General features: G+C 40.7%; 1 protein-coding gene across 1 annotated transcript in view; it reads left to right on the top strand.

Annotated features, from left to right (window-relative positions):
- The window catches only part of dally (division abnormally delayed protein), a 68,539-nt gene that overhangs the window by 40,684 nt on the left and 12,128 nt on the right, over window positions 1-15,727 (top strand). The window contains exon 2 of the mRNA XM_017077544.4: window positions 12,092-12,235. Coding sequence (XP_016933033.3) covers window positions 12,092-12,235 — 144 coding nt within the window. The remainder of the gene's footprint in view (window positions 1-12,091; window positions 12,236-15,727) is intronic.

Here is a 15,727-nt window from a genome sequence, read left to right as displayed (position 1 = left end):
AGGAAGTTGGGCACCTACGTGTCGTATACGTAATTACAAATTTATGTGAATGTCGGTGGATGTGTACGAAAAACAATTACACGACCGCACAAACGAGAGACTCGAATGCATAATGCAGCAGTTGCAGTTGCAGTTGCATTTGCAGTCACTCTGTCATTTAGTCACTGAGTCAGTCAGTCAGTGTTTTTTCAGCCAGGAGTCTTAGCTATCGAAATCAATAAGCTCGCGCACACTACAAATTTGTGCGGCTGGCAAACTGGATGATCGACCCACGCCCGAAAAGCGGGCAAATGAAAAATAAAAATCCAGCATTTTGCAATCGTATCTAATGAGGTGCGAAGAGAGGCGTTACAACGCCCCGAGGAAACAAAACCAATGCAACAGAATATTGTCAACAGCTTTGCTTACAACAGTTTGCACTTTAGGCCTAATCCCATAGAAGTTGCTCGTATCTATAGGTATATATGTATATATACACACATATAGTGGGGCCTATCTGAAGGCGACATCGACAGCGAGTGGGCAGAAGTCGGGGAAAACTTGCTCCTTGGACCGCAAACCACTGATGATGAAGCTATTAAATTGAAAATTATATGCCGGCATTCGGTAATTGGCCAAGTGCATTGAAATTAAGCCTGGTTTAGTGTCTAGCGATTCGAGTTTGAGTGTAGCGATTACATGTAAGTTTTGCATTTTATAAAGTCGGACACTAAAACGCCGGAATAAAGTTCGAATTCTTTAACCAAATGAATTTTCTGCAACAAAATATTTAATTTATTTAATTAAATAAGAGGGATAAAGTTTTATGAAATGGAATTTATGCTAATTATTATTTTTAGCTCATTGAAAATCCATTCACAAATTAAATTTTAATTAAAAGCCTTTAGAATTTGATTTGTTCTAGTTTATATGGAATTTACCCTCCATATAAGCTCCTAATTAATAAAACAGGGGAATAATTGAAGTCAATGGATGCAAAAGGGATTAGTTCTACAATGCCATAGGATTTTCTGTTATTTAATTAAACAGGCAGGTAATTGGATTTCACTTCGAAGCTTTATTAGGCATACCTATGAAAACGTAATTGAATTCAAAACATAAAGCCCGAAGACGCTTCTCCGTAGTATTTACCCTTACTTTTTCCAAAATAAGTATTTAAATTCCTATATACTTTCAAGATGTAATGAATTCTGCTTGGCAAATTTAGACAACCGTTGAGAACCCAGAAAATTTAAATTCTTTCAGTCTAAGTTTTTCTGGAACATTCCTAGCTGCGGCTTAGATTGAACCAATTTCCCTTCTTCGCATGCATTATTCATTCCATTGTACGAGTACTTGGCCTATGCATATAAAGTAAGAATAAGTTCGCTGAATTTCGCAATTTTTTTGCGCGTTTAAAAATAAAAACCAACCCACGCCCAAAAAAAATAAAACCAATGAAAGTGGCGAAATGCAGGAAAAGACAGGGAATTCGTTCCTATGAATGAAGAAGGCGGGCCATATGAGTACGTCTAATTGCTTCCGTGAAATGAAACAGACCAAGAAACCACATATACGAACATATCGTATAATTCAAACAATGCCAAGGAAAAGCGAAAATATATGAAGATGATTTTCCCCAGAAATTCTTATGGTCCAGAGAATCAAAACCAAACTGTGACGTAGTTGTTGCGTATATTTTTCACAATTTTTTTATTTTTTTTCCGGGAACTGGTAAATAAACAAGCACGTGAATTATAAAAATGCAAAATAAAAGAAAACAAATCGTACAATCGACAAACAAAACGAGGCGAGAAAATACTCATGTATGGGCCAAATCATCAAGGAAAACTTGGCAAATTCTCCTCGCCCCAAGCGAACTACGTGAGCAGCATGGAAAGATAAACCAGGCCCGATCCCAAAGTGTTTGCTCGAGCAAATGAATGGGGAAACCAGTGACTGGCTGTCTGTCCTCCTGTCTTTCTGACTGACTGACTACTAGGTAAGACAATGGCCAAGAACAAAATAGAGGAAAAGTCAGAAAAGAAACCGAAATGAAAATCTCCGCCAATGTTTGCCCTCCGTGGCGGCGTCTTTTGTTTGGACCTCTGTTTGCTCGGCGGCCTTAACGCCAAAACTCAATATTTATTCTTTCCGATTCACCCCCTTTTCTAGGAGGCGATCCGATCCACCAAAACCCTGGCGTGTATCCGCATTAAGTTTTATTTTTATGGCGAAAGCGTAAAGCGTACCAAACACTTTTGGCTCTTGGCCGAATCTGGCTTGTTTGTGGGCGTAATTGAAAATCCCCGACGCTGAAATGGCCACAACTAAATTTGTAAGGCAACTATTTAGTGCTGGTTCCAGACGCCCCCATCTCTTTGAGTTTGTTCCGATAAATCGCTGGCTGCAAGGCACCGACGTGGCCGGTCAATGCGGCGTATGCGCAATTTGTGCTGCACTTGTGAGGGCTTCCACCCCGAAATAAAACTGTCGAAAAGAAGACTTGCGGGCATTTGCCAAACGCTTGAGCTTCAGCACACAAAACTGGCCAGGCTCTATCAATGGTCTCCATCCTTGCTGGAAAACTTGGTGGCTGGGTGGCTTGGTGGCTGTCTCTGGTCGAAGTTAGGCAAATATTGAGGCATTGAACACGTTTCAAGTAAATTGCAATTTTATTGTCCCACCTTTTGGCATTGTTCGGTTGGGAAACCTGTGCTTTGGCTTTGGACGATTTTATTGCAGGAGTTAAGCCAGGGTGACATTTGCCCTATGGTTATAGGGGGTTTCCCTAAGACAATTCCATTTTCAGATCGCTTTTATTATATTGCACGAAAATCAATTTCTTCTTAAGTGTTAACTATATATAGAGATATCTTAAATGTTAAATTTGCATCTAATTATTCTAAAAATTTGTTTTGTTTTATGAAATACCATTTTTTCTATATGATGAAATACAACCTTAAGAGAACCATTTAAGGGATTACTTACAATGCTCCGTCTAATAATTTCTGTTTGGTTTACATTCCATCAAAAATTCTCCCCTCCTTTGTTCTGTTTTTCCATCCAATAATTAGCCATCTATTTTCAAAGAGCCTCTTAAATGCTAACACTTCCAATCGCTAGCTTATCTCATCGCCTGACACCTTTAGTTCGCTCAGAGTTCCTCAATTTAATAAACATTTACCAGAGAGTTCATGCAACCGAGAAGAAGGGAAGTCAGAGGCGTGGCAGGAGGTGTTCGAAAGGGGGTTTCGAGGGGCTCGAGGTTCTAGGTGACTAGAACTGAAGCGCTCGTTGTTGTCATGCAATGCGCAAACACAAAACTAATTGAATTTTTCGTAGCTCTGCTCCATCCTCGGTTTTCTGCAAGTCAGCAGAGGCGTGGACTGGAGGGGGGCACAAAAAGGGGTTGGTGGACGGTTCTTTTGTCTATGCCGTACGTGCCACAATTCCTAGTTGTCACAACGTGTTGTTGGCCGCTTGTTTGCTGCTGATATTGCTCCGAAACATAATCAACATATAATTAAAAGCTACTAACATGCAACACATTACACGCAAAGTATATTGTAGTTACACAATGCAAAGTGGGTGGAGCTCTTCAGCATCCTATCCTAAGGCCAAACCCCCTGGAAATTCCGTGACGCCCACCTAGTTTTTTTTTTTCATTCTGTCGTCGAACTGACCCAAAAATCCACTTCAGGCCCGAAGAAAAACAAAACCAGAGTGTGGTTTTATTATATTTATTTTATTTTTTCTGCTGAGTCTGGGTCTTGGCTCCATTTGTATGGCCTGGATGGTGCGTTGCAATTATAACATACAACCAAAAACAAGTGCTGCCTAAGTGTTCCAGACAACAAAAACAACAGCGAAAATCTGATTGTCCGAATATAAATGTGACCTAATTGTGTTTCGGGGTTTTCTGTTTCTGTTTTTGAAATAGTTGTCATAAATTCACTGCTGCTGGTCCACATTTTATGCGAACCCTGCACTTATTTTGCTTGGCCGGTAACCTGAGTGGATTTTCGTTCATGGGATTGGCATTACCAGAGTGCGGAGTACTGGAAACAAGAGACAATCGCTGCGAAAGCGTAATTATATATAGCCCCGATGTGAAGTGAGACAATAATAATGCCTCGCATTGCATCGTTCTCGGCTGACATGGCCCATATTTGGTGAGTTTAGTGAATTGTAATTGTTGCCGGTCGTTATCAGTTGCAGCAGCTAGAACACCATTAGCAACAGACAGCCCACTCGCATTGAATTAAATTTAGAACATGTGCTTTAAAAATCTATTCTGTCAGCAATAAAGTTAAATAGTTTACGATCCGTGGCGTAATTAAGAGTTTACAGCATAAACATTATTGGACACAGCGAAACGGGGCTAATGGTTAATATGGCAGTTAATCTGACGGTTAGTTATATGTTTTTAATGGTCAGATCTTGGAGCCACATCCCGGTTTTCCTCCCCTTTTACAGCGTAATTTCCTGAATTTAGGATCATCAATTGCAGACTTAAGTGCCAGGTGCTGACAGCAACACTCAATAATTTTGCCAGCTTTTCTGATAATGAACTTGATGAGTCTGAGTTTCTAAGATCCCATTTTGCATTCCCTTCCCATGCGCCTTACTTATAGTGATGCATGTGAGACCAACGGCAATCAGGGGAAATTTGCGTACATTAAGCCCATAACTTTTTGCTCTGCAATTGCCGGCATGACATTTGCCGGCAACGGCTGAAAAACAAGTTAATTACAATAGGATTACCCGGCAACAAAAGGCAGCCCAGCAACAACAAAGAGGCTACGGCTGCCCAATGGCCTTCTGTGTGTGTGCGCATATTTTCCCATTGGCATAATCTCATAAAATGGCATTTATGCGGGGTCCCGAGCAGATTTCACCCCCCTCACTTTCCACGGGGCCTTGTTGATGCGTTAATTTGCATGCAACATGCACTATGATTACCCGCAATTTGCAGAAGCAGCAGAAAAGCAGCGGCAACGCCAACAACTAGATCGCCATTAGCGGGAATTGCACTCAAAAAAAAATTAAGAGGCCCAATTAGGAGATAACTTGAATGTCAAGAAAAAATAATTATTTAATTTTTAAGCTTTCTGGAACAAGTCGGAACACTAGGTGAGATTCTAAGCCTTTAAGAACCAATTTCTCAATGTCATGTCAAAGTTCTAGTTTTTTATCTGTCAGATAAAGTTAATATTAAAGCTAATGGATTGACCGTTAAATGTAACTGGATCACTGGCCCCTGGTTAGTAGTTTTCAGAAAGATAAAACCTAACACGGTACAGAGATCACTATTATCCAAAAAAGAATTTCCAAAGTTAATATGACATTGAGAAATCGTCCCTTAGGTGGTGAAGAAGCTGGGCTCAAGGAGTATTTTAAATATAAATTCAGAGTGTTCTAGAAAATGTTTACTAACAGTTATTGCAACCAAAGGTGAATTATTATATTTCTAACTTGTAAAAATAACTTGAAGTTAAAAAATTGTTTTGTTTTAACAAATTTATTCGCTTAGAAGAAGTAATATGAGGTTAAGAAATCATGTTTAGTTTTTAGTTATCTAGAAACCCAGATCTTAGGGTCGGATTTTGCAAGTGTGGCAGCTGGGTAATCGGATGGGAATCGGAATCGGACAGCTGGCCACGACCATCGGCCAACTGGGAGCCCAGAATGTGTTGCTCTTAGGAAGCGTTTATTTGTGGCTGTTTGTTTGTGTGTTGTGCTTTTGGATTTTGTTTTTGTTTTTGTTTGCCGCCGATGTTTGCACAACTGCAGTGCAAAAATGAAGAAAAAAAATTATAAAATACTGGAGGGCCCAGGGGGACCCAGGGGGATACCCAGCTCGATACTCCCGATTTGGCTGGCTTCCATTTGCTGGGCGCCCAGTTGTATAATTTGCAATTGTTTGTTGTTGCTGCCCCTGGGTGTGGATGTGTTGCTGCCGGGTTGCAATGCCCAGCAGCAACATGCGGCAGCTGAGCTGGTTTTAATTATAAAACTGCTGCTGCATCTGCGGCTCCTTTTTCGTGTTTGGTTATTGTCAGCGATTTCCTCAATTATTTGCTTTCGTTTGTTCTCTTGTTTTCACAAAAAAAAAGAAAGAAAGAGAAATCATCATAAGTTCAACATTTTGTTGTTCGTTTATTTTCGATTTGTGTGTTTAACATTTGCTTGCGACCAGCTTGTTGTAATTTGATTTCTTTGTTTACTCAAGTATATTTAATGCCCGTTCCTTTGTGTTTCGGGGCTGCACTTCATCATCATCATCATCGATGGATACTGAGATGGAGATGGGTGAATCATGATGATGATGAGCGGAGATATCCATTCTGGGGCTTATTAATAGATCGTTCTTTGGCATTTCTGATGGATGCTGTGCATTGGCATTAAGTTCTTTGTTCGCTGCATTTGAAATCACTGCTCAGATATTTGCAATCTGTCGGCTGAGACAAAGTGCAGATCGTGATCCGAAGAATAAATGTTGAGAGATTCTTCACAAAATACAGGCTAAACTTTCCATCCAGTTCTGCAGATATCGCAGACATTTGCATATAGATTGACTCAACTGAAGTCGAGTTGCACAGACAACTCTCTTGCTGCTGCCTCATAAATCTAAATAATTAATAATTGTCACTGCCCCCGAAGCAGCGCGACTGCAATTTGCGGCTAAAATGCTTTTCAATTAAATTTTTAATAAATTTCTTGTGGCCGCAGACAACAGGAATTTGGCGTTGAGGCCAAGACGCGTCTGCCTGGCGCCAAAATGCCAAAATGTAAGCCAATCCGAAGAGCTGGCCAAATATGGGGGCATGCAACGGGCAACTGGCAACTTGCAACTTGCAACTACATCTCAGTGGCACGCATAATCTCGGCTGACATTTTCATCGCAAGATTAGCACAAAGTGCAGTGCGTGCAGCAAGCCAAAGGAAGCTCGGGATACAGATACACATTCAGATACAGATACAGTTACGAGATACATTTGTGTGCATTCAAATGCGAATGCAAATAAATGGCAAAGAGATTGTCGCTACAGCCGACGCAATAAATTTTACATGCCACGCAGACGTGGCGCCAAAATCTGCCAGCTTCGATGTCAGCAGCAACAGCAACAACTGCAACAGCAACAACTGCAGCAGCAACAACTGCAGCAGCAACAACAGCAACTGCAACACCAACAGCAATGTTGCAAGTTAGCATCCGTGCGGAATTTGCCACACAAATTGAAAACTTATGCGGCACATTAACAATTTACCAGCAGAATTGTTGGGATTTTCTCGCGTGGCAGCTGCAACGCCAAATAATCGCTGCCAAACATATGCAAAATAACAAATAATTGAAAATGCCAGCACAGTGGCAAGTGACTAAAATGGATTTGAAAGCTTTGCTTTACATTAATATTAAACTAGAAATACCAGAAAAAAAGCAACTAGTAAATATTTTTGGAAGCAAATAAAATGATTATATTGAAACTTAACAATATTTTAAAAATAAGAATCTAGTTCAAATTTAATTTTGATTCACTTTAGTCCCAATCCACTGTGTCACCTGCATTTTCCACCAAGGGATTTACCTCATATTCGTTTCACCAAACGCAGGGATTTGTTTTTGTGACATTGAATGGGCTCACATTAAGGCAGGTTCGATAAGATATGGAAATCGCAAATACATAAAAATATAAAATAAGTTCTATGGTTAAATACAGACGAGAACAGTTCATCGAACCGGAGGTAAAGGTAGTTTTCCGGTTAAGAAAAGTGGGGAAAATGTAAAAATTGAAAAGGTGAAAAGAGAGAAGACCTCGCGATCTAATGATGGTCTATGTTTGGGACCAACGTGTCATAACAGCAAACAGAAACCAACGAACCATAAAATGAACAACAGGCCAAGCACTTTGATATGGGGTTCCCTAACCCCTGAAAACCCCCTTCCCTGCACCGCCATTTGTTGACTTAATTGTTATCGCCCTCCGACTGCTGCACAAATTGTTCGTGTTTGACAAGTAGTTGTCAACAATTTTTGATAAAATGGAAAAGTAAAATTATTATGTGTGACATGCAGGCCCAGCACCTCCAGCACCCCCCACTCCCCATTTAATACCCCCCCTGTCGCGGTGATAGGAAGCCCCTGGCGACCGCGACGGATGTTTTTATTTGGTTTGCACTGCAGTCGTTGCACGTTCATAAATTTATTAGAGAATTTATGGCTTTGGGCAATCGTTTGGACTATTTGTTGCGACCTGAGCTGGGTGTGTGGGGCAAATTAAATTGATTTTCAATCAAGGCCGTAAATTATACCCAAAATACATGTACAACTTTCGGGGGACTATCTATATTCCATGCTAGGTGAATATTTCAGATATTTTCCGTTGAAAAAATTAAAACGAGGGTTCTGCTTAACAAACTTAAGCTATAAAACTCACATATATAATATATATTTATTTACAAATTTAAATAAAGTTTTTTCTCATAAGGCAGAAAGACTACACGACGAATACTTGGTAATGCTCCTATTCACTTCGTAATTAAATTATTTTTATACAAAGCCTTTCAAAATATTTCGGCAGACAGAGCAGGGATCTGTTTTAATTACAGCAGCCAGGGCCAACTTTCCAACATTTTGACGGGTTCGGAATTCTGCTGGTACTGGGGCTTCAGTATTATCAACACGTTTACAGTAAATTGTGCAAATTGAAAACGCATACAAGTAGCATATGCCACAGGGAAATGCCTCTGTGGGAATTAAAATGGGTGTGGGGGGGGGGTTTTGTTGGAGTAAGGACACTCGAAATATGTCAAGGTATGCAAAATCCACTCCCAGAGCCAAGTGTTTTGCGGGCTAAGCGCTTTCTTGGCTGCCAGCCAACTTGGCTAATGCCGAAAGACAAGTTACCACAGAGCCAGAGCCTATCTCAATGGATATATATGGCTTATATATGTGCGTAGGGCAGTGTGTTCATGTGGGCCATCCACCCGCACTCCCCCTTTTACAGTGAAGACAATTACAGTAAACAAATTCGCACACGTCGTCAGTTGCATTTGCGGTGACAGGCTGGAAAACAAGGCCTGAAAATATAGAGAGACAGTGGCACAGAAGCCGTAATGGGGCCACTGGCCCCCCTTTGCCCCTCCTATGCCCGCTCACCCCCTTTTTTGCGGTCAGGGCCGTTCCTTGGTATTTTTGGCAGAGCATTTTCTGGCCATGCATGAGATTTGCATTTTTTACACCCCTCCCATTTCCCTTTCAAGCACGGCGAAAAATAACAAACAATAGCACAAGAGAAAAATATCTATCACTCAAAACTTGATACTTTATCTTATTCAAAATTATTTTTTTATCATACTCCAAAAATACTAATCCGATTAGTAATGTTCTATTGAAACATATTTAAAAAAATGAATTAAATCCAAACTATAAGATAGCGATCAACTTTAAGATAGATATAATAGAATAAGGTATCATCAGAAGAAAAACCATTTTATATATGGTTCTCTCAAACTCGAAAGAAAGATAAGATGAATTTACTCTTAGCTTCCTAAAGTCAGGACTACTTTCATCTCTATTTTAAAAATTGTTTATCTCAATAAACGAACTAGAGAGCACTTTGGTCTTGATATCAAGAACGTTTCTACTCAAATAAGTAGGAAAACGATTGATATCAAGAACGTTTCTACTCAAATAAGTAGGAAGACGATTGATATCAAGAACGTTTCTGCTCAAATAAGTAAAAAAAGACGATTGATTCCCAATATTTTTGGTTGCCCCGAGTTAAAGAGTAGACTTTTTCTCTCAGTGCTGATACATCTCTCTATTCTCGGAGCTCCCCAGCTCTCCACTTTGGGCCTGCCTTCACGTTCCTTTGCAATTTGGTTGTCCGTTGCCAGAAACAGTTTGCCATAGCATACTTTTCTGGGGCACGACATGATATATGTATGCATGCACGTTGCAGCAATTGAATTGAATTTCTGCTGCTCGAGTTTTGAGCTCTTGAGCCACAGAAAAGAGTTGGAGGCGGAACGCTTCGAAAGCGAAGAATTCCAACATTGTAGGGGCAGGTTAAACTTGCACTAGCTTCCGTTTTTCACTTTTCCTGCGCTCTGCCTCCGTTTTGGCTCCGCTTTTCCTTAGCTTTTCCTCCGCCTTTCCTTCATTTTTTTTGTTTTCCCCAGACAGAGTGACTCGCTGGCTGAGTGACGCCCGGGCTTCTGGCCAACTGCCATGTGGCAAGTGCTCCCAGTGACCCTCTTGCCTTGGACTCCCCCGATTTATGGCCGAGCAGTTGCAGGGAACGCATAAACACATCATGGCCATCATGGAGCCTGGAGGACAGCCCCTAATCGATAGCTTATACAATGCACTGGCAAATCCTTTTCAGCCACTCGAGGAACCCAAACAGCTCGCAAATCGATGGCACATAACTAAAATCTGTTTGGCTTTCGTCTCTGTCGAGTTTTGATTGACTGGCTGGCAGATCAGGTCGATTCAACTAGATGGGGGACATGGATAACATTCGGGGTGATGGCTTTGAGCCAAGTCTGTTGTCAATTTCCATTTCATTTTCCAGGCAGGAAAAAATGTGTCATGGCCCCGGCGGTTAACTACAACCATTGATGTTTGCCATTAGTTAACTTAAAATAGACACTGACTGTAGATGCATTTGTCGAATTCATTTGCTAATTTTACGACAGCAACATATGGCCACCGAATCGGGGCAGTCAGCGATATGCATATGAGAGATTGTAGGCGCTTCGAACATCGTGTAAAAGCCATTAATTTAAATTATAAACTATAAAGGCGAAGGGGCAGACGTCCATAAAATTCGTATCTGCTGTTGTCATTGCAGTTGTCATAAAAAGCCTGTCACACGATTTGTTTCACCACTAATTTATGACACAAGCAATTTGAGGGGGGAAGTCCCCTCGTTAACGCATATGTGTGTTGCAGGGGCTAAAATGCAACCAATTTTGTAGAAAAGGCTGGACGAGTGAAAAGTATCTTAAAGATAACTTTTCAATAAACCCTGGGCAATCAGCAGGCTTTTGTCCCTATATTTATTGTCCTTTCCTGCTCCTTTTTTTCTGTTTTCTTCATTAGACACTCTTTTTCTGGGGCACAACGATTAGTAAGTTGAAAAACGTTTTAACCCATTTTCCCCCCTAACCATTGTCATTAGTGGAATTTGCTCGTATTTCAGTGGCAGCTGAAAAAACAATCATTGCCTGCTGCGAGTTTTATGGGCCACCATCAGCCAAACTGCTCCGATTTTGTCGTTAGGCCAGCTAAAAAAAGAAAAAATTGCAATTATGAGCAGTTTAAAAGTTATTAACGCGACCGCCAGTGATGAAATGGTTTCCTACTTCTGGCCTGTGCATTTATATATTTTAAATTGCTGAGCCCACGCCGCGTATCGGAAACTATGGCCACTTTGTTGTTGCTGCCGTCGAGATGCCAAGCTGGCCAACACGCCCACCGCCATTTTAAAGCCATAAACAATTAAACGAGACAACCCACACGCCCACACTCGCAGCCACAAAGCCATGGGTAAATATTTGATTTGTGCGATAATTCGAAAATGATATAGGCGCAGCAGGCGTTTTGTAATGATGCAACAGAAGATGAGCTGGGATGATGGATAAAAGGGGCTTATTACTTCACAGCCAACTATGGAAAGCTGTCTTTAAATATTTAAAACATTTTATGAATATTTTTGATATTTTTCGATAAAGCAACATTTGTGAAAATAGAAAAAATCATAAGATATTTATAGCAAGAAATTTTAACAGATAAAAATTGTTTCCCCAATTTAATGGATAGTTTTTATTGGGAGTTTTATTGGAAGTATAATTATTGCTTAGGGAATTTTCTAAAGATCTGTCTTACTTAAAGATACGATATTGAATACTATTATAAACCTAAAATCGTTATAATATACTACTAACAGATAGGATAGGAGTTTTATTAAAGGTATACCTACTTTGTAAACACAAAATACCTTAAATGCTCCCTAGATGCTCTGTTTTAGAAGGTATTTAATCAAGAGTGGAATCTCAATTGCTAATCTGTACTCATCCGTCCCCTTTTTTAATTTTCCAGGCGCCATTTGCGGAGGAAGCTGCTGCAATAATGCCACGGAACTGGAGCTGCGTGACAAAGCCGCCGGAAAATTCGAGGAGCTGCTGCACCATCATACCATCAGTCTGCGTGGAATCCTCGAGAAGAATGCCAACCAGTTCCAGAGTGAGTACTGTGGATAGCAGAAAGGATTAGTTGGGGGCTTGTTGCCGAGGGCTCAAGTGAAATCGAAAGGAGGCAAAATGCCTTTATATGCAAATCTCTGGCCAACGAGTCTGAAAAGTTGGTTGGGTTTTATTCCATTTTTTTTTTGGCGAGCGTTAGACCAAAGTATATTTTCGTGGCAATAAATAATTTATCATATGCAAATTCATCTGGCTTGGCGCAGAATTATGACGATAAAAAGTTCGGCTCGCAATCTGCGAAGTGAGCTAACCAAATTAAACTTGAAACGCGAAATGCGAAATTGATTTGTAATTTGAATTTGTATGCAGATCAAAGCGAACTTTGAAATAAAAATATATGTAGGTACCATTGGGTATATAGGGATTCATAACCATAATCGAGCTTGGGTTATTTTAAAATGCAGCGAACGCGACTCGGACTGCATCTAATTAAAAAGGCATTAAATAATGTTGTAGTCCCTGGTTTTCTGGTCGCTGTAGTTGTTGTCGAGGCCGCTGTCCCTTTTTAGACAATTTTGCAAACTTTGTCTGGGTCACGTTTTGGGGCTGCCACGCCCCAGCGCACCGCCGCCGCCCCCCTTTTGGACTGCCCCTTTTCACACAATGCCTGCAAATTGTTGTCGTACATGCTGTAAATCTCGCCTCACTTTAAGGCAAGTTTTTGGGGTGCTGATGTTGCTGTTGCCTCATTGTTGTTCTGGGTCTGCAGTTCTTGGAAAGACTTTAAACACGCCCTCCTTGTTGTACATATATATATTCGAAATGCCCCCACATATACGGATATATACTGCAGGTCTGTGCGGATTCACAATTTATATAAATACATTTGGCGAATTTGTTTGCATTTTGTGTGTTGTCATCAGCTTAATTTATGCAATCCCATTGATTCATTCGCATGGGGGCTCATTAAGTTTTGAGGTTTCCTCTTCGCCATATGAGTGTTGAAATCAAAATGTCCATTATAATACTTTTGGGTATGATTTAACCCTACTTGAGTTTTAAATTAATCAAAGATTGCTAATGGGCAGACAAGGAAATAATATTTAACTTTAAATTGTTATCGTTTCCTGAACGATAATAAAAGTTCCCCCAGAGGCACAATAATTTCTTTGTTTAATTTCTAGTTAAATTCACTTTGAATGTACTCGAAGTGTAGAGTGTTCCTAAAAACAATTAGCATTCAATTTGCATTGGAGAATTCAACACACAATGATGTCACACAAGGCAAACACAGCAAAAGTCGCACATTTCATTAGATAAACAAAACATGCAAAAAATTAAAATGCAATCGGCAAAGTCATTTAGACTAACAATCGAGCAATATAACAAATTATAATTATTTAAAAGCAATTGCGGCAGCAATTTATTGGCTTTTATGAGCCAGGCTGAAAAATAAAGCAAATGAAGTGTTAAACGAGCGATTGATGGATGGATTGGGGTGCAGCTATTAAAGTTTGCAATGAAATTGTGGTAACTGAAGGTTACTGAGGCTAACCGATGGTTACGGGGTGGCTGAAACTGTTTGTTTGTCTGCCACTGATAACGGGTTTCTTGTTGGCCAAAACTTTTGGCCGAAATGGCATACTCTTGTGCTTATCGGCGAGTCGTTGCAATGGCACGCGTTTCCCTTGGTTGCAGCAGAGTGGCCATAAAAATTGATTTACTTGCTTCAAGCACACCCGGCGTATGCGTGATGTTCTCCGCTGGGAGTTTGGGAATGGGCAAACAGCACTCCAGACTCCCGAAAAATGCGCAACTATAAAACTTTATGCATTTCTTGGCAATCGCCTGGTGCTATTGCTCTCTTTTTCTCTGGTCTTCTCTGGTCTCTAACGCATAAAATATTATGGTATGCGAAATAAATGCATATTTCTATTTTCTACCATAAACTTGCCAACTACAACAGCTTGTGGCATATGCAATACAAGCCGGAGCTTCCTTCCTGTTCGAAAGATTCCCTTCTATGCCCGCCTTCGCCCATCCGGTTGCCACGCCCCCACCTCCGCAGCCGCCCCTTCCGTTTCCGCGCGCCCATTGTTGCAACTCCAGCCCTCTCGCTCTAACTTTGCCTTTGTGCCGATTCGCTTTGTTCGGCGTATTATTTTTAAGCAAGTATTTGCGTGTTTAAACACGTTTCGCAGCTTACGAATTATATGGGCCCGCCTTCGAAATAACCCCAATCCGCAGATCCCCAATATCTCCCCGATCCCCAGATGGCACCATATCCCCCACCAACGCAATGCGTTTCCATTGCACTTACCACGTAGCCGCCGTCACCACCATCATCATCATCATCATTTCTGCTACTTTCGTTGTCGCATCGTCACTGGAAAAAATATTATCAGAATTATGATGATGCTCTGTTTCATTTTTAAAAATAAATTAAATCCTTATGAACTCACTAATTCTTTTATTAAGGTTAGATTTATTTTATTTGTTAATAGTTTTTAAACGCTTTTTAATATTTTTGATTATGCTTTCTATATAAAACCATATGACACTTGCATGATTATAAACTAACTGAATGGATTTCTTAAAAAAAGTCATGCCAACTGTTAGAGCAAAGGGGCTACAGCAAGTGTCATATGGCCTTAAGTACCTTTAAATGATCCCAATTAATTTTCAACAAATTTTTTATATTTCATTTAAATTTCTTTTGTAAATTAATTGTATTGTTTTTAGTTTTTTGCACTGTTTTTTGTCATTGTCGTCTTGGTGTGTTGCTCACGCGCTTAATGCGTTTGGCTGCAAAATACCTTCACTCCACCCCACTCCTGACACCTGGGCCCCTTAAGCCCCTAAAACCCCTTTTTACCCCTTCTGCGGGCAGGGGCGTGCGCCAGCATAAAAGTTCCAAATGCTGACTTACTGCTCTGCCAGCACAACTTTTGCCCCTTTAAGCAAAACAAAAAACAAACAACAAAAACGGTAACTGCAGAAATTATTTCTTTATTTTTGTGGCAGCAACGGCAGCTGCAGCAGCAATGCGTGCACTTTCATAAGTTGCAACTAGCGACTTGCAACTTTCCCCGACCCTCCCGCATTTTCAACTTGGCCCTGGCTTAAGTCTTTTCGGCCATATCTTGTGCTTTGCCTGAGCTGCCTTCTTGTCTTTACGGCTAAAGTGGTTTTTTGGCCGCCATCGCTTGTTAGCCAGCTTTTGTTTGTCCTGTCACACAAAATGTGCAGGCTGTGCGAGGTTGTTTGCCAGTGCCAGTTCCAGTGCCTTCTCCTCCTCGGCCTCAAGTTGTTGCAGTGGCAGGTCCAAAGTTTCCTGTTGTTGTCATTAGGTTTTAGTGTGATTGAGGCGGCACAGTTGGCCGGGGCGGTGTGGCAAGCCCCAGTTAAACCCTGCGATTTTCATGACCTATTGAGAACCGTTTCGGAGTTGGGAGATTCCTTTTATGCCGCAATAAAAAGGAAAGCTATTAAAACCAATGACCGTATCCATTAGAAGTGATACAAAAATTAC

The sequence above is a fragment of the Drosophila suzukii genome, chromosome 3, assembly GCF_043229965.1.
Source record: "Drosophila suzukii chromosome 3, CBGP_Dsuzu_IsoJpt1.0, whole genome shotgun sequence".
NCBI classification, from domain to species: Eukaryota; Metazoa; Arthropoda; class Insecta; order Diptera; family Drosophilidae; genus Drosophila; species Drosophila suzukii.
Note: the sequence above shows the minus strand (reverse complement) of the source record. Positions and strands in the feature narration are given on the sequence as shown.